A 19,209-nucleotide genomic window follows, 5' to 3' on the forward strand; every position below is an offset into this window, starting at 1 on the left:
AAGTTGTGGCCCAGTTGGTACACTCACAGAACTGAGGAATTTGCACAAAAAACTCTTTTTTTTAAAAAAACTTATTTGTTCTCAGTACCTCAATTTTAAAAATTTATTTTTTACTTTATTTTTCTATTGTTTTTAGCTGTACTCTCAATTAGCAAAATAACTTATTTGCATTTTTATTCTCCTTTTCACGCACATCTTCTTTTTTCCTTTTTTTTCTCTTTCCTCATTCCTCTTATTCTTCTTCTTCATCTTTGCAACTTTTTTTCTCTTTGCAACTTTTTTTCTCTCTCTTTCTTTTTTCTCTTTCTTCTCTCTTATCTCTTTTTTCCTTCTTATTCTTCTTCTCTATTTTTTTTACGTTTTTTTTATTTTAATAAATTTTTTAAACAAATTCTATCTATAAATACAAGATAAAGAAAAATTCATTATGAAAAAATCGATCTAATTCGTCTCAAAAAATTGAAATAACGAAGTTTTATGACATCGCCATCGTTTTTTTGCAGAATTTTTTTTTCTTCTTCTTATTTCTATGTTATTTTAAATTATTGTAGCATCATTTTCTGGAGTTTTTTCATTTTTTTTTAAAAATTGTCATTTTCTTCATTAATGATATTTTCACCTTGTTTTCAAACGTTTTTTAAATTAATTTTAAAAATCGCTTGAAACTGTTTTATACTATTTGAAATTTTTGTAAACGGTTTGAAACTGTTTGTTTGAAACTGTTATTTTTAGATTGTTTGAAAGTGCTTTTTAGAAACTGTTTTAAACTGTTTTAAACCTTTGTAAACGGTTTGAAACTCTTTTTTTGAGACCGTTTGAAAGGGTTTTTAGAAACCGTTTTAAACTGTTTGAAGCTGTTTTTTTTGAAACTGTTTGATACGTTCTAAATTGTTTGAAACCATTATATAATTTTTTTAAATGATATTTTTTAAACTGTTTGATACGCTTGTAAACGGTTTGAAACCGTTTGAAACTTTGTTTGAAACTGTTTGAAACCATTTTTAATAGATTTTTAATGAGAACAAATAAATTAAAAATTTGCAGTTTCCTTTGTTTTTGGAGAAAGTTATGATCGTTGGATTTGAATTCCAAGTGAAATTTGAAGCGATTTGATTACAAATTAAAAATTCGAGCGGATTGGAAACTAGGTTTGAAACTAACAATAAAATATTAAGAAATAATAATAAAATCGCATGAATTAATTTCTTGAAATATTTTGAGCTGAAGATTAAAACTGATTTATTGATTTGTTAAGTTTTTTTAAGAATAAACTGAAAAAGATGAAGAAAAAAAGAAGAAGAAGAAGAAAGAAGAAGATGATGAAGAAGAAACGGTGATGTAGAATAAATATGAAATATATAAGCAAAAGAGAAGAGTAAAAAAATAAACATACAATACGCGGAGATAGACAAATAAAGATGAAGAATCATGATTAACAAATGCTAATATTTTTTCTTTTTAGATATTTTGCTAATTCTCTCATTCCATTTCTCAGAGGACAGGGGTTCGACCCTCCCTCTGCCAGCCAGTGGACTGTTTACTAACATAATTAATCTTACTAATTCATGCTAACAATTAAAATAGGTCTATGCTAAAAACAAAAAATAAGGGTTTAAAGATTAAGGACAAACTTTTATGATATGTGTATGAGGTTGGAGGTTCGACCCCCAACACTCACAGGCAGTGTTGTTACCTATTTAAAACATGTCTAACAGTAATTAATTTCACTAATCTTCGCTAACAATTAGAGTAAACTATCTTTGATAAAAAAAAAGGCCTAATGCCTCAAAACCCCCGACCTCTTAGCCCCTTTTAAATTCTATCCTGACGTTGAAAACTGTTCAATTTTACCCTATTTTGCATTTTTGTGTTTCAATTGTACCCTAAAATATTAAATTGACGTTTTTTTTTGTTTGGAAAAAAATTAAAAAACGTTCTCCATGTCTAGCATATATTAATTGTATATGTTGAAAATTTATTTAGATTTAGTTAAATTAATTAAAAATTTAAATTAGTTTTAATTTGATTATAATTTTTAGTTAGTTTTTAAAAATAAAAAATTTATTTGTACTTTTTTGAATGGAAATAAATTTAATTTAATCTTTAAACTTAGTTAATTAAATAATTTTATCATTTAAATAAAAAAATTGAAAAATTAGAGTACAATTAGAATGAAAAAAATTCAAAATAGGATAAAATTGATCAGTTTTCAATGTCAGAGTTGAATTGAAAAGGGTTAGAAAGTCGGGTTTTTTTTGAAGTATTAGGCCAAAAAAATTGTAGTTTGGCAACAGAATTAAAATAAGACAGTATTGTTGAGTTGAAAGAGAGAGAGCGCACTTAAATAAAATGAGTGACACTAATGCCAAGTATTTGTATCTGCTCAACAGAAATCAACACTCCAATTCACAGTTCACACTCTCTCTTTTCGCATTCTTCTTTGTTTTTTATCTTGTTGTAAAAATTTACATGCAAACTCAGAAAAAGAAAACAAATCAAAAGAAAATAAGATAGGAGTGTTGTCGTTGTTGTTGTGAATCAATGACGAAATCCAAATCTTGTTTATCTCTAGCTTTACTTCAAACTCAAACTCAAACTCAAAATGAAACCCAAGAAGCGGTTCCTTTACAAATTCATTTTCCGTTGAGAAGATCTCCCAGGCTTTTTACCATTCCTCAAATGCGCAATGTACCTTTCCCAAACCCTAATTCTCACCTCTATTTCCCTCACCAACCACGCTCTTCTTCTTCTTCTCTTTCTCCTAAGCCCTTATTAATCAAACAAGCTAATTCTCATCGAAACGTTTCGGACAGTCCCACTAGAAGAACCTCTCCTCGAAACGTTTCGGCTCCCAAGGTTTGTTTGTTCTTGAAATGTTTCGTTTTGTTACTGCCTTGTTTGGCTGCTATGTATTTGTTTACTCACTATATTACTCATTTCTTCTATTAATGCAGAGTCACAGTCAACGTCAAAGCTTCACTTCCAGGTAAATTAAATATCCGTGAATTGTATGTTTCTTGATTTTCTCTGTCATTATATGTACGTGCTATTCAATCCACTGTATTATTATTATAATTGTTATTGCTGTTTTTTTGTTTCATTATAGAGAAGATAATGGATTGAAAACATCTCCTAGACTGTCCTCAGCTGCTAATAGAAGTGAAAACAGCTGCTCAAAAGCTACATTGTCAGTGAGTAGTAATTCCTCAAGAAATCACGGTTTTAAACAAAGGGCATCTGTCGAATTGAAAGCGAAATCGTTAATTTCATGGCATGCTGATGATAGTAATACAAATACAATGCCTTTGCTTGAAGCTTCTCCCGATATGTATTTGATAAAATGTGATGCAGCTGGAGAAATTGAATCAAGAAGAAGCTCAGGGAACTTGTTTTGTGTCGATGAGACTTTGAGCTTGAAAGCCAAGTTTGATTGCTGTGGACTGTGTGATTCTTTGGATGAAGGAAAACCCTGTAAGAGGGTTAAGACCATTTCTGATAATGTTGATATGGGAGTGAATGACGACGACTTGAGGCTGTTTACCTCAACAAACAATTCTTCTGTTTGTGTAGAGAATGGTGAAACAGGGTGTAGTTTGATTAAGTTACCTGAAACAGTGAAGAAGCATTCTCCTAACTCTAAGAATAAAAAGTCAGGTAAACATGTTAAGAACCAACGAGTCTGTAGCCTAATTGGAGATCCTGTTCCCAGTGAAGAAGCACAAGAGAAGTGGCAGTGGCGTTATGAAATGAAGGTAATACACCTTCCTCTTCTTCAAAATGCGGAAACTTCCCTGTATTAGCCATTTATGGGTCATAGAACATGATCATTAATTCATTATTCTACGTGGGTTTTCTTTGGTTGAAATTTCAATCTTCATTATTCATTAACTATCACATGGATTAGCTATCTTATAATTTCAGCTTATGTTTGAAAATTGAAAAATACATAACAATATTCAATTTACTTGATGTCCTTTTCTTGAATATATTTATTTTGTTAATAAGTGAAGAACAACTATTTCATGACATGGAAAATGTTTACCATTAAACCAAACTTGTATTCCTAACGCCAAAACTAAATTAGTAAGAAATAAAAACAATGTCTAGCTTATTTAACTAGGATTTATTTATGATAATATAATTGCAGCTAATTTTCATTCTAAAAATATATATTTTTGTTGTGTTACTTGCAAAATCGACCTCATCAGTCGGCTGCTGTAATATGTGGTTATGGCATGCATTTCTACAAAATGAGTGGCAATTGAAAATACTCGGACAGTAAGACATACATTTAATCTGCTCTATTTTCTATACATATGGACCATAGATAGAATATAAACATAAGAAAGCAGTTCAAAGAATGAGTGCGTCATTTGAAGGTGAAAATGATAAGACGAAATGCTAGTCAAGATGATTTTACCATGTCTAGTAGAGACTAGTGGATGATTGGTACTGTGATCAAGTATGCCCCGGTTATAATAATTTAAATGACACATGATGATCACAGTTGGAGAGTAAAGAAGTGCATCATTGCATCTTATTGGAAATCCAGCCCCAAATTTATGGGAACGGAGAAAGGGTTCCATTTAGCTAATCTTGACAATTGGGGTGGAGTCTAAGTCTAAAATAAGTGAATTGATTGAAATGTTAAGTTTTGGAATTAACACATGAAAATTATTGCTCAACATTTTGCTCTTAATTTTTTTTTTTACTTTTTTATTTATTTTCATTTTAGAGTTCTTGAAACCAATTATAGTGAAGGTGCTGTTTGCTTGTGTGACTTGGTCTTCTTGTGTTTATAGAAATCCAAATTTGTAATGGGTTTGATATCTATTTACTTGACATATATTTTATACATACAGACACTCAAATTCGGATACAATAACACCTTTATTTTTATGTCTTTGGTTCCTCTGCTTCCTTATCTAAACTTTATATGTAACTAAAAATTGAAGAATGTTACGCTTATGTTTTGGTAGTAACTAATTCCAATAAGATTGGAGTGGTCAGAGGACTTGTTTTGTCTGTTTGCTCTCTCTAGAGTTGCATCCTTGGTCTTGGGTGCTAATTTGATTGAAAATTTCCACCAAATAATATTTATGGTTAAGTTTAAATTAAACTTATTCCTAAATGCATCTTCATCAGAGTTCTCTAAAAGATGCACATAGTTGAGCGGATCTTGTAGAATGAAGCTCTATACCACAGAAAATCAAGTGTTATTTTAGCTGAATGAATATGATGACTTCCTTCCACTTTTTGCAATTAGCAAAAGAGAAATAATGTGAGTAAGAATCACATAAATAATGAATGTCAAAACTCAAAAAGAATTTTCCAACTGCTTCCACCTCTATTCCAAATTTAATATTGAAGTAACAACGGATGTATTCTTTTTGGAGTCATATGAAGTTTATATGATAACTTGTTTCTCTATTGATGTGTGTTTGTGATCACTTGTTAATTGCATGAGAATTATAATATTTTTCCTCAGTTGGCAATTTAGTAATCCTCCAAAAGGATTTAATGCTGATCAAATTTAAATTACTGCTTATTATATATAAAGGATGTCTCCTTCTCTTTTCTAGTGTTTCATTAATACTAATGACACAAATGTTTGCAGAGTCAAAGATCCAAATCTCGAAGGCTCGTTTTAAAGTAAGCAACAATTTGTGAGCCTATCTCCATTGCTGTTTATTATTAGTTATTTCTTGTTTGACTTTTTTCTTCTATCATTTGTCTTTGCTTTTTTCACCCCAATCAATATTTTATTTTTCCTAGTGATGATGATGATGAAGATAAGATTGTTTGGAATGTGGAATGTCATTACACTCAAGCTGAAATTGATGGGTCTGTTTTTAGTCTTGGAGATTGTGCAAGTGTGGAGGTAACCCTCACCGAGTATCCTTTTTTCTCATGTCATTTCACCTATTCTTGTATTTTTTGTTTTCTATTTGCTATGTCATAATTTTATGTTTGCCTTTTGTTTTGATGTTATATGATACCATGGTGTATCAAAATGCTCTTAAAAAATGACGTTTCGAAATAGAACATATGCTTTAGGCCATAGGTTCTTGTAGGTCTTTCTCTATTTTTTCAATTGAATTTCTTTTATTTTTTAGTAGCAAAAGTTCATGGAATAGTTGATGGCATAGCCATAAGAAGTGGAAGAAAAGGAGACCTTGTGAAGAATTCTCGTGCAATGTGCATTTTTCTGTTGTCCTGTGTTCTACATCTCTTTTAAAACACAATGGGTGAAGAATTGTCAATTTGTGCTTGGAATGACATGATTAACTCGGATGATTGCTTCTTGGATTTTGTTGCTAGTTGGGCTCTCAATATTATATTCTACATGGTTGCGCTGATACCAGGACATTGTGAGAACTGAGAAGAATGATATATGTTGAGCACACTTGGCATAGCATATGATTAAATCCCAAGCTTGACCTTGACACCTTGTGCTAGGAATTTCCTTTTCCCAGTTTTGTCTTGAGTTGAGTTTCTTTTTTGTTTTCAGTTGATTTAAGAAATCAAAATAGTGGACAAACTTATGCCCTGTTTGCCTGGTCCAATCCTTTGATGTGACCTCTCCACTTATCTTTGGTATTATCTCTGTTCCCCTTGAGATAGAGAAGAAAAAAGATAAGCTAGATGACTTTGAACTTTTAGAGTTGAATTTTTCCTCAGTTGGCTGGAGTTTGCATCTAGGAACTCCCAAATGCTGAAGATGTGGAATTCTGTCTTTTGCCCTTCTAGTTTGATGGATATTTGTTTTGCTAAAGAAGAAGACGCCTTCAATTCCTTTTCGAAGAGTTAGTTAAATTATTTTTGGTGATAGTGATAATGAAATCATAGTTGGAGACTCACCTAATAGCTTGTGTTTTTGATGGATAGATTACTTAATATGGTATGAAAAGCCCCTATGATCAAAAGGTCTAGAATTTGATCCTTGGTAACTCCATATGATTAATTATAGATTTGAGCGTAAGATGAGTTTGTGTGTTTGTTCACATTTCAAAGCCCAGTGGCATGCGAGAGTTTCTTTGAAATAATAAATTCATAGTTAAAGTCTCACCTAATAGCTTGAGATTTCGAGTTTACTTTTTTTGGAGTTATCAGGTCAAGTTCATCCTTTAGTACCTGCCCTGAATTTTTTTTTGAAGTCTTTGCTTATCTGCTACTAGTTTGCTTGTATGTTTTGTCTGAATTTATGGCTGCTCTGGAATGCTTTACTTGTTTATCTGCTAAAGTATGAAGAAAAAATGTTCTGTGTTCATCCTTGATTAATACATTACAGAGCATATGAACAAGAAAAGAATACTGGTTATTGAAGAAACATAATGATCAAAATTTATTTGAAGTTAGTTTCAATGTGATTGCAGTTGAACTACCAAAAGATTTGAAACTCTCACGATTTCTCTAGTTTTATTACCTGGACCATTATTTACCTGTATGATAGTGCCTTCAAACTTTCTAGAAAGATGTGTTTTCCTCCATCCCTTTCTAATTTGATTCGTTAATTGTCTTTTTTTCTTTTGCAAAATCAACAAATTGTATTAACTGACAGTTATTCATCTAAAAACTTCCAATTCATGCTGTCTGATTATATGAAGACTTTGAGGGTCCTCTCCCATAGATGACCCGAACCCCACCCAATTTGAACGCCTCCCCTCCTTCCTCAATCCTCCCAACCCCCAAGTACTATATGAATAGTCCATGAGGAAGGCAAAATATGCTGAATAAGCTTAATGAATAAATTCAGTGAGCTGTCTAAAGGACTTTAATTTTTTTTTTTTGCTTCAGGGTGATGGAGGGCTAATGCATGTTGGCAGAATTATTGAGTTTTTCAAAACAACAGATGGAGAAGATTATTTCAGGGTCCAATGGTTTTACAGAGCTGAAGATACAGTGAGCAGCATAATTTTGTGGTTTACTTGTTTGGTCAATTTCTCATGGTTACATTGTAATGCTTTCCTTCATTTGTTTCCTCAGGTTATAAAACAAGAGGCTAGTTTTCATGACAAGAAGCGATTATTTTATTCAAAAGTAATGAATGATAATCCAATAAATTGCATTATTTCAAAAGTCGATGTTGTACAGGTATCATCTATGGTATGGTTCAAGCCCGGCTCTATCTTTTTTGGTAGCTTCTTTACGTTTCTGTACTATCTTGTAATGCTTTTGAGATATATCTTCCCAAGCATAGATTCTTTATAATGATTTGATGTTAATGCATCAGTAATATACACTTTTCAGAAAGGTTCAAAGGCTTCTGTTCGTTCATCTGATTTCTATTTTGACATGGAGTACGATGTGGATTATTCCTCATTTCAGACATTGCTGATTGGTAAGTAATTTTGTCCGGTATGATTCCAAGTTTTTAATCAGACGCAATACACGTTTTTCAGTTTCTAATGAGTTCTCCAAAAATCTTACCCAAACATCTTACCGTGGTATACTTTTTTCTTTATATAAGGCCTATTTGTTTTCAGTTTTCTTCCCTATTTTTGGTTTCTACTTTTCAAATTTAAAATGCTGATTTATGGAAAACTAGAAAACTCCTTGTTATGGTTTTCAATGCTGTGTAGACTTCCAAATATTTTAAGCTATCAAATAGGGATTGCCAAGAATCAAACTCTAGACTTTTCAATCATAAAGGCTATGATACCATGTCAAATAACCAATTCATCCAATAGTTGAATGTGTTTCGTGAGGCTCCAATTATAGTTTTATTATCTTAAGTGTCCCAAAGGGAATTGGGTAGGCTTTGTGGATCCTTTTTTTATTTTCTGTCAGTGCCGAGTTTTTTTGTTGATGTATTTGTGACGGCCCAATTTTGGTCAATACAGCATTTGAGAATTTAACTATTTGCGACAGCATTCCTCTCGTTAATCTCCCCCGCACAGTCCTCTATCTTCTAAAATGTTTTTGTTTCTTGTCATATCTTTTGCTATCTCATTCTGTTCGCTGTGACATTCTCCATCTGACTCCCCATCAAATGACTTTGCTCTTCTTTACTTCCTATTATTCTCCACTTGATGTAGTCAACTTGGTCTCGGTATCTTAGGTCTTTATCTTTTTTGCCTGATAGAGAATTTGCAGTGATAAGGGTGGTTATGCTCCTCCATCTCAATCACTCTGTTTGATTTCTGCTGACACATATATCATTGCAATAAATGACCTTTTTGAAGATATGCAAAGCATATTGAAATTTAGTCCATTACTGGAAATAATTCATGGTTGTTTTTTGGTGCCTCGTGTACAATTTAATAGAGGTCCCCGAGTTAATAATGCATGTCCATTCATTTCAGAAAGACGTGTATTCTATGGCGGCCGATTCAATATCTTGTTGTGGGATGATATGGATGGAGGGTGAGGAGTTATCTAGTTAAAAGCAGTGTGATCAGATGCTCGTTCAGATCTACTTAAAATGATTCATCTAGGGATGTTGTTTGTTATCATTTTCATGTCAAGTTAGTATCTGGTAGAATTATACGGGAGTTAAAATCTCATTTATGTTACCTTATCATCCTTAGGATGGTGGATACACCTGAATTGGTGTCCAAAATGAGGTTTTTGGTTTTCAAATTATATTGCTTTCTTGTGAAGACAAGGGTTTGACTGAAGGAGCTAGCTAACACAGCATGATACTAACAAGCACCTTAGAGAAGTTTTAGTTTGTCTGAAGAAGTACAACAATTATTCAAAGTTTGGTATGTTGTTGATGCTAGAAGCAGAGTCCCATCCCTCATTATGATTGTTCTCTGTTTTCTTTGTCCAATATTAGATGACAGTTCTGAAAAGTTAGGCTTATTTGAATTTATTAACGTTGACTCACAGCTCATAAATCTTTAAGATTGAGTTGTGTGAAAGACTAAAAGTTCTTCAGAAATGCTGATATTCTCAATAGGATTATCTATGCACCTTGACCTATAATTATTGTTTGCCTTTTCATAACTTCAGGATATTCTTTTGCTTTTGCACTTCTGGAAACATTTATGTAATTTCATGGTTTTACATTTACTTCAATAAAAAGTACTGAAAAACTATAGGTTATAGAGAAGCTTGTGATGTTTCTCAGCTCTCATTTTCTATCTCTTCAGATGATTCTATCAAGCGGCATGACTCAGTATCACCAAATAGGATTAAGACGGTTGCCAGAACAGCTAGTGATTCGTCATTGGAAAATATGCCCATTTGTGAAAGTTACAAAGCAGAGCTGGCTCTATTAGATCTATTTTCTGGTTGCGGTGGAATGTCAACAGGGTTGTGCCTTGGTGCCAAACTTTCTTGTGTTGATCTTGTAACGGTATGCTATTTGTACAGGAAAAAAAATTAATTTCTTGGTTTGTCATCCTTGAGCTACTTCCAACATTTTCTGTAGATTTTTATTTGGCTTCTGCATTTTGGTTTAGAGATGGGCCCTTGATAGTAATAAGTTTGCATGTGAAAGCCTGAAGTTAAATCATCCAGAAACAAATGTGAGTATGCCCAAAATTATCTTATGCATTCCTTATCTAATTGCAAACTTTTCAATTATTCAGTCATTATATACGACGCAATTATCTTCTCGTATAGATCAGAAATGAGGCTGCTGAAGATTTTCTTGAACTATTGAAACAATGGGAAAAGCTTTGCAAAAAGTATGCACTCAAAGACGTAGAAAGGATGCATCAGTCAAGATCAAATACCTCAAGTTCAGTCAAAGAACCTGATTCTCTCGACGATGTTAACACTACACCAGGTGAATACGAAGTCTCGAGACTAGTTGACATATGTTATGGCGATCCTAATGATACAGGAAAGCGTGGACTGCATTTTAAGGTACCTGATGAAAATGCCATGTTCTGTCAGTTTGACTGTACCTGCATCCATGATTGAGAAACATATGGCCCTTATTTGCTGTTATCGACAACTCTGACCTGATCAATATAACATTCCAAGTGATTGTTTACCATTTTGAAGCCAAGGGTCGCCCAGTCCATCTAAGATGTATCAGTTGACCTTTTGGATATCTTCTTTAGGACCTGTATGATATATAACTGTATGCTGATAAGAAAAGTATCCTATCTTACTGGATAGCTGTTGATATTGCAAGTTAAGGTAAAAAAATGTAATATGAAGGGGTTAACCAGCTTGTAATATTATATATCATAAGTATCCTCTCTCATTACAAACTATTTTCATTTAATGTCGTATTATCTCTTAAATTAACTTTATGCTGCATTTTTTGAGCTTTTTCATTCTCTATGCTGGTGTACACCTAGCCACATGTACATACAAACGTCAATGGATGGAAATTCTTTTCCTTAATTATTTATGACAACCTTTAGGTCAAGAGTTTTAGCTTATTATGAGCATTTGTCTGTTGTTAGTTACAACCATCTAAGAATCTGTATCCTGGTCAATAACTTGTTCATAATTTTACTTTCTGAAAGTCAATCTAACATGTTAGTTTTTAATATATTTAAATATTTTTTTATATATTTTCCTACCAATATTGCTGTTCGCGATGTTGATTTTCCAGTTGTTACTGTATTGTTAGGTGCATTGGAAGGGTTATAGCACAAGCGAAGATACCTGGGAACCAATTGCAGGCTTAAGGTATGCTCCTTGCATTTTTAGTAATTTTCTGCTTGAGCTGTAGCACTTTTTCTTATTATACTTCATATATATATATTAGTGATTGTCAAGAATGCATACGGGATTTTGTAAGAAACGGGTTCAAGTCCAAGATCTTGCCACTTCCTGTAAGTTTTCATATACTGATGATACAAGTAGGTTGCAAACCAATTATGTGTTTATTCACTGATTTTGAATCTTCATTTAATCAATTCAAGTCCAATGATAAAGCAATTCAAAAATTTACATTAGCTTGCAGTCGGTTTCTCCTAATCATTTTAATTCTGCCAATTGTAGCCAAATTAGAACTACAAATTACAATTTTCCCACTTGGTCAAATAATAATATTCCATTTTAACTAAGGCAAATGATGTGGAAAGATTCTTGTCCTCTTTGCTTCCTCGCCCTTTCCCCTCTCACTGTCCATTTGTGTCCTTTTTCTCGTTTCTAAGATTAGTTTACATCTTGGCACTGAACTTTCTTGATGCTGAGGAAGCCTGCATGTTGGCTGTCTACATTTGGGACAATAACAATGTGAGAGGGCTGAGATTGCATCTATAATGCAGAAGAATTTTCTTGCCATTTACATATGCTTCCAATAACATGAGCATCACTGAGACCTCTATGTCCTCCATTAACAAACAACCTACCCTGCTTCCATGTTGATTTTCCTCTGTCTGTTAAGGTGGAGAATCTTGATAGGTGTTGCTTAGTTTTTTTTTTGTTTTTTTGGTTGTTGCAGAAAACTAATAAAATACCCATTTTTAGATAATGACAATGGAAATTTAAATTGGCTTTTACAATCGATAGATAGGTTCTGTTGATGCATTTGCGAGACTGAATAGGCCTGGTTAATTTAATCTTGACCATTGGGGAACATGGAGACTGCTATTTTAAATTTAGATTTAATTTAATAGTTGAAATATTGGATATAATTGTGACATCACAAAAACGTTTAGATATTTTTCAAGTCATCAGGTCATTAATTTATTTATTCCAGGGTGATGCTGATGTGATTTGTGGTGGACCTCCATGCCAAGGAATTAGTGGCTATAATCGCTTCAGAAATGTCAATTCTCCACTTTCTGATGAAAGAAATCGTCAGATTGTTGTCTTTATGGACATAGTGCAGTTCTTGAAACCTAAATTTGTGCTGATGGAAAATGTTGTTGACATTCTTAAATTTGATAAAGCTTCTTTTGCAAGATATGCGTTGAGTCGTTTGGTACATATGAAGTACCAAGCAAGGCTTGGAACCATTGCAGCTGGCTGTTATGGCCTTCCACAGTTTCGGCTGCGTGTTTTCTTGTGGGGAGCTCATCCCAGTGAGGCAAGTTTCTATTTTATATGTTTCAATTAAAATAATGGAACTTGCAGGGGTTGGTTTACAAAATCTAGTATCATTTTGAATCTTTCGGGGACTGTTTACCATATCTCAAATCATTTCTTATAAAAATAGGAAATAAATTTTGGCCATCTTGTTGTAGTGTAAATTAAAAGCTCTGCATCATATGTGCTATCTTTGTTTCTTTTCTGACCAGTAGATATAGAAAATACTTCATTTTTCATTTATACTATTGGTACTTGCTGTTTAAAGAAGATGAACATAGTACTCTATCCTTAATCACGTTCACATATGTTAAGCTAAGCTGCTTGGAATAGTATTCAAATCTGCTAGGAAATAAATTCAACAAAATGTTTTTATAAACACTCCCTTGTTTTTTTTCTATTCCATATTTCATTGAACTTGTCCTCCTACAGAAATTGCCCCAGTTTCCACTTCCTACACATGATGTTATTGTCAGATATTGGCCTCCGTCTGAGTTTGAGGTATCAATTTTATTTCAGCAAGTTTGCAAGATCATGGTAACAAGCATTCTATACCTATGTGATTGATGATTAATTAAATATTTGTGCTGCAGCGGAATACTGTTGCCTACGACGAAGGCCAACCTCGTGAATTAGAAAAGGCTCTAGTTCTTGAAGATGCCATTTCTGATCTTCCACCTGTAACTTCATCATACTCTGCTATATTTTAATTTTTTGAACTGCTTAATGCATTTTATAGGTGTTAAGATAATAAAACAATAATTGGAGACTAGCCTAATAATTTGAATTTTTGGGTGGATTACTTATTTGATAACAAGTTATTAAACTAAATATTGTAGGTTACAACCCATGAGACCCGTGAGGAAATGGCATATGAAAAGCCTCCAGAAAGTGACTTTCAAAGGCTTATACGATCCACAGAATATGGTAATGTATTCTATTCGTTGAAGAATGATTATTTTATCTTAACTATAACTTGTGCATTACTGTAATATTCTAAGTCTGGGTAATGAAATATAATTCCGTAGTTTTCATGATAAGCCAGTTTTAGATTTTGCAGAGATGCAACTATAGTTGGCTGTTTCTAAACCCACAATTGTCCTTAATTTAAATACAAGAAACGAAGTTGTATAGATCTACTGCTGTTTGTGTAATTGATATGACCTCTTTATTATGTTAGATGCAGGTCTTGACATTTTTTTTGCTTTGCTTGTGTGCTTGAAATCTGGATTCAATATCGCCAACTAATGGTATGCATACATAAAGGAGTAGCTCTGTTACCAAATTAAAATTTTAAGATTCATAATGCTTTTTAACCCAAAAAAATAAACTGGCAGATTGGAGCCTTTTTTTCATGCATTTCGGCACAATCATTAACCAGTATACATTTGATAAATAATTGTCTACTCATTGAATTGCTTGCGCCCTGTTCTATTCTTCATAATTATGCTATCCATGTCTTTGAAGTATTTATATATTAAGGTTTATACTTAACAGAAATGTCAACTGCATTCACTTTGCAGCTTACCATAATAGTTTTTGCAGTATACTTGCTTAGACTGGAATCAATGATAGCCTACATTATTTATGTATTTGAATATTATTTTCCCAGTGCAGAACAGTAAGATATTAATAGAACTCAGCGAAAATTATTACACTTCTCTAGAAATGGCATTGCTAATGTCAGCTTTCTGATTTTTAGCTTCAGGAATATTCAAATCTTTCTGCATGTTTCTCTGCTAAATCTGTTGTACTGTAAATAAGCGGTCATGTAAATGGTGCTCTCTGGAAATTTTTCCCCCAGACATCCTTATGAGCAAACATCAGTTGTATACTTGGAATTTGGTTAGTTATGATTAGATATTGAGAAAGAATTACCAGGTACTAACCATAATTGTTTTTCTTGTTTATTTTTGGCTCTCTATGGCTGTTTAGATACGACCGCTTCTTCATCAAGAGGCAGCACAAAAGTGAACAATCTGCTTTATGATCATCGTCCATACACATTGACTGAAGATGATTGTGCTCGAGTTGGCTTAATTCCTAAAAGAAAGGTTGGATAGACATAAACTTGTTAGATTGGTGATTTGTGCTTTAATACCTACTTTTTTTTTAATATAGAATATTTGTAGGGGGCCAACTTCAGGGACCTCCCTGGCGTAGTTGTAGGACACGATAATGTTGTCCGGCGGGATCCAACAAAGAAGAAAGAACTGTTACCATCTGGAAAGCCACTGGTGAGTGTTTTATTTCATGTCTAATTTTAGAAGCAAAGCAATGGGATTTTTTCACTGAATATGCATTTCCAAATTGAGAGTTGAGACAATAAAAATGTGTTAGATTATGAGCTCTTGTAAAGACAATGCCGCACTGTCTTTTACTTGTACCCAGTTTTATAAATTTACCTCAAGAGGTAATATAGTAAGAAACGAAACGTATCTACTTAACAATTTATCTCCATGTACATGCACACACTTTTTAACAACCCAAAAAAGGAACACTTGTTCTATTCAATGAATGTCATGCCCCTGACCCTGGTAGTAGAATTCAATGAATGAAACCTAGTATCCTTTCTGCATACTATTTGAGATAAACTGCAGCTGCTTCAAGCTTGTGCATCTTCAGGCAAAAAAAACTCTACAAAAATGAGCTTTTGCCAGCCTTAGACTATCTGGTCAGTGTCAAATGCATATGCACTTCCACTTGTTCACAAACCAACACATGAGTGTAACCTCTAGATAATTGACATTGATATCTGGAACAAGAGCAACTTGTATGTCTTCTTTCCTGCATTGGTCATCACAACCAAGCATTTGTCTCTGTCACTCCATTTTGCAACTGGTTGCTATTCATCATCTGTTAAATCTTTTTATTTGGGGCTGACCCATGTTAAATACTCATAAGTATTACACAGTGTTGTAACCTGGTATTTTGAAATTAATTCTATATCTAAACCTGATCCAGTTTTCCTGTTGTCATACTTAAATTTATCAGTTGCAACATTTCTCTATCTCCACTTTCCATGGCCTTCTATGCATTGCAACCCCTATTTTATTTCCTTTCCCCAATTCTCACCACTTATCCAACCTGATTTTTTTTTTTAACATTTAGAAGATCAATTTTTAAATCAAAATTCACGGGCTCTGCTCTTCATCAATTTTTGATTTGAAACCTGTAGACTAAAACTCCAAATGACAAGGATTGATTCTACCTGTTTTTCTTTCTTGGTCAGAAAATCCCTAGGTATTTCTTCTCCTCTGCTAGAAAGGAAATTCCCGCCTCTATTAATTAAATATGTTTTTTTCCTTTGTTTCAGGAATTTGTGTTTTGATTTGCTGTTAAATTAAAATAGAAAAATTATTCTTTAACTTCATGTTATTTGCTTGTGAGAATCAAATTCATTAAGTTTATCTTTTGGTGTGGGTATTTATTTTTTCTGACTTGTTGCACTCCATAACATATGAATCTGACACAGAATTTGGATTAGATTCCACTTCATTTCTCTCCTTTTGTCAATGTTAGGTCCAATGTTTTCAAACCTGGTCTAGTCATAGAACTGAATAAGCAAGAAGGTTAAGAACTAGAGGTTCAACTAGGCCTGAAATGCAATTTATTTGAATAATAAATTTGTATTTTAAGTTTACAAATCCGATATATGAATTTGGAAACTAGAGGTTAAGGATTAGAGTTCAACATGGATTAATGAAAACTAATTTGAGTATGATATTCTTACAGGTACCAGATTTTGCTTTCACGTTTGAGCAAGGAAAATCCAAAAGGTTTGTTCCATAGTCCTTCTGATTTATAACATTTATTTGTTCAAACTCAATCCAATAACCTTAACTATGTATAGGCCATATGCAAGGTTATGGTGGGATGAGACAGTGCCAACTTTAGTGACTTACCCAAGTATTCACAGCCAGGTACCTCCTTGCTCTTGTCATTAGATATTGAGTGATGCCTAGATACTGTCATGAGTTCTTAATTATGTGCATTTGTAGGCAATGCTACACCCGGAGCAGGACAGAGTCCTCACCATACGAGAATGTGCAAGGCTTCAAGGTTTTCCTGATTACTACAGGTTCTGTGGGACGGTTAAAGAAAGGTATAGAAGGACTCATCTGAAATGTGATCTTTTTCTTTCTTTCCGTCAAAAGCAGGTTGCAAAGGTAGATCTTTTAGGTTTCTTCCAATTAGGAAACAGATATCATTGACTAACCAAGTCTCTGCATAAGCTCTCATAATTCTAGAGAATTAGAAACGTTGGACATGAACAAAACCGTCTCTTCAGTGTTTAGAATCAAAGTACCCATGCAGCTTGAGCCTGACAGGGTTTAAACCATTAGCTTCATAGCGGTTCCGTTGACTTAATTGGAGAAGAAACAGCAAATGGGAGCTCAAAATTTAATTTAAAGTTCATTTTAACATTTAGTAAAATGCTAGTAATTATACTAAGCTATGTCGAGTTACTAAGTTCAAAACTGGTAAATAAAGTTCGGTATATACAATTCATAACCAACCTTGTTTTGGCTAACAATTTTTAACTTTAAACTAGAAGAGGTATCTTAATCCAGCTTGGTAGGCCTTAGGCTGAAACTAGTTGGAACTAGTGACTCTCAGGTACTAGTGCTCTGCAGTGAGACTATTTAGATGACGAATATTTGGTACAATATAAACATCTTGGGCTATCAGAAGGAAAGGGAGAAGAGAAGTTTAAATTTCATACTTTTGGTTGTATTATTCCTTTGGTACAAGCATTGTAAACTAGTAATTCGTTTTTCTTGGCTTCAAACATCTATGCTACTTGTACTTTATGCAGGTATCGTCAAGTTGGGAATGCAGTTGCTGTTCCCGTAGGTCGAGGTTTAGGATATGCACTAGGGATGGCATTCCAAAAGCTCTGTGGGGATGGACCACTGATGACCCTCCCACCTAAGTTCTCACATTCAACTAATCTCCAATTAGCTACATCCTTGCTTCAGAAGACCGATTAGAATTGTTTCATTCAGCCTACAATTCATCTCATTATTTGCAGCGAGGACATAAAGCGTTCATGTACATTGTACACTAGCTCTTCTGTTCATGATAGCCGAGCCTGCTTTCTGTTCAGAGCAATGTAACCAAGAAGATGTGTACAATTTTTTTAAGTTTGTATGTTTGCGGTCATTAAAGCAAAGTTGTAACATTCTTTCGGGTGACTTCATTGTCAAAAATATTTCCGGGGGAAAGTATAAATGTCACAGGAAAGTTGATTGAATAATTGTTTCCAGCAAGTTTGTAGAGGTGCAAAGGTTGATGTATAAGTGAAGGGCGAAATAAGGTGATAATCAATCAATGACAGTTACTCGCCTCTTTAAAAGTCTATAACTTCTTACAGTAATAGATCTTCATTGATTTGATGTTTCTCAAGCATAGTTGCTTTTGATGTGCCATTGTCTCTACGTAGAAGTATTTAAGTATCTTCTGTTACTGACAATCAGATTAAAACAGCAAACTTTTGGTGATCTGTGTATGTTTATTGAGATTCAAAATGAGAAACTAACTGATATGGAGTCTAGTATGTGCCCTTAAGGCTTTTTCTTTCTTTCTTTCTTTCAATGATGTTTCGACTGACTGACGGTGAATTTTCATCTTAAACTTGTAGTTACTGATGCTCAGGCTACATATTTCAAAAGAAATTTCAGACTCTACTTTTTCAGCCAAAAGATTTCATTTTTTTTTGTTTTGCTGATAATAACCAGATATTAACATTTTTGGAATTGACGGACCCAATAGTTTGAATTATTTTGTAAGATGTATACAGGCATGACGACTCCCTCTCCCAATTTGTGAAAAGAGAGGGCTCGCCTGCATCATTTATCTCATATTTGCTTCGAATAGCTACAAATAAAAAATGGCTTCAATCGAGTCACAACAAAGAAGCGAAGTAAGGCATTGAAATGCATACTGGTTCTCAAAGAAGGGACCAAAACATATTTGACTTGTGTCCCAAGAATTCCTCAGCAGAGAAAAAGTGTTAGATTGGTTAGCTATCTCGAAAGAGAATTCTAATGTTAAATCATTTTTAATGCTAATCACTTTCAAATCCGCCTAATATCATATATGTGCCAAGTTAAGAAGGTTGGGTTATACATTACAGACTATAATAAGTCTTCTTTTTCCCTATATCATCTTGTGTTCTTCTATTCCTTGTAGTGGTCAACCCAATTATAGTATGAATTTTATTTAAAATTATAACTTTTTGTAATATATATAGTTGTTATG

At 33.4% G+C, this 19,209-nt stretch overlaps 1 protein-coding gene across 4 annotated transcripts; it reads left to right on the forward strand.

Annotated features, from left to right (window-relative positions):
- Positions 1–2,328: 2,328 nt before the first annotated feature.
- On the forward strand, positions 2,329–18,354 carry LOC126679892 (DNA (cytosine-5)-methyltransferase CMT2-like). 4 transcript variants are annotated; one of them, XM_050374907.2, is made up of 23 exons: positions 2,332–2,856; positions 2,955–2,986; positions 3,107–3,752; positions 5,618–5,652; positions 5,776–5,881; positions 7,798–7,902; positions 7,987–8,106; positions 8,251–8,341; positions 10,098–10,303; positions 10,410–10,475; positions 10,573–10,818; positions 11,540–11,598; positions 11,678–11,744; positions 12,617–12,946; positions 13,378–13,446; positions 13,539–13,625; positions 13,785–13,872; positions 14,881–14,999; positions 15,078–15,182; positions 16,681–16,724; positions 16,799–16,868; positions 16,947–17,050; positions 17,765–18,354. In XM_050374907.2, exons 1-23 carry the CDS (start codon positions 2,542–2,544, stop codon positions 17,937–17,939), a joined length of 3,285 nt encoding a protein of 1,094 aa, XP_050230864.1. In that variant the 5' UTR covers positions 2,332–2,541; the 3' UTR covers positions 17,940–18,354. The 4 variants fall into 4 exon arrangements, 3 of the variants coding, with proteins under 3 accessions (XP_050230867.1, XP_050230864.1, XP_050230866.1); XM_050374909.2 differs by having other exon boundaries at positions 16,811–16,868; XR_007641003.2 differs by lacking the exons at positions 16,799–16,868; positions 16,947–17,050; positions 17,765–18,354 and having other exon boundaries at positions 2,330–2,856; positions 15,092–15,182.
- Positions 18,355–19,209: the final 855 nt, after the last annotated feature.

The sequence above is a fragment of the Mercurialis annua genome, linkage group LG5, assembly GCF_937616625.2.
Source record: "Mercurialis annua linkage group LG5, ddMerAnnu1.2, whole genome shotgun sequence".
Lineage (NCBI taxonomy): Eukaryota > Viridiplantae > Streptophyta > Magnoliopsida > Malpighiales > Euphorbiaceae > Mercurialis > Mercurialis annua.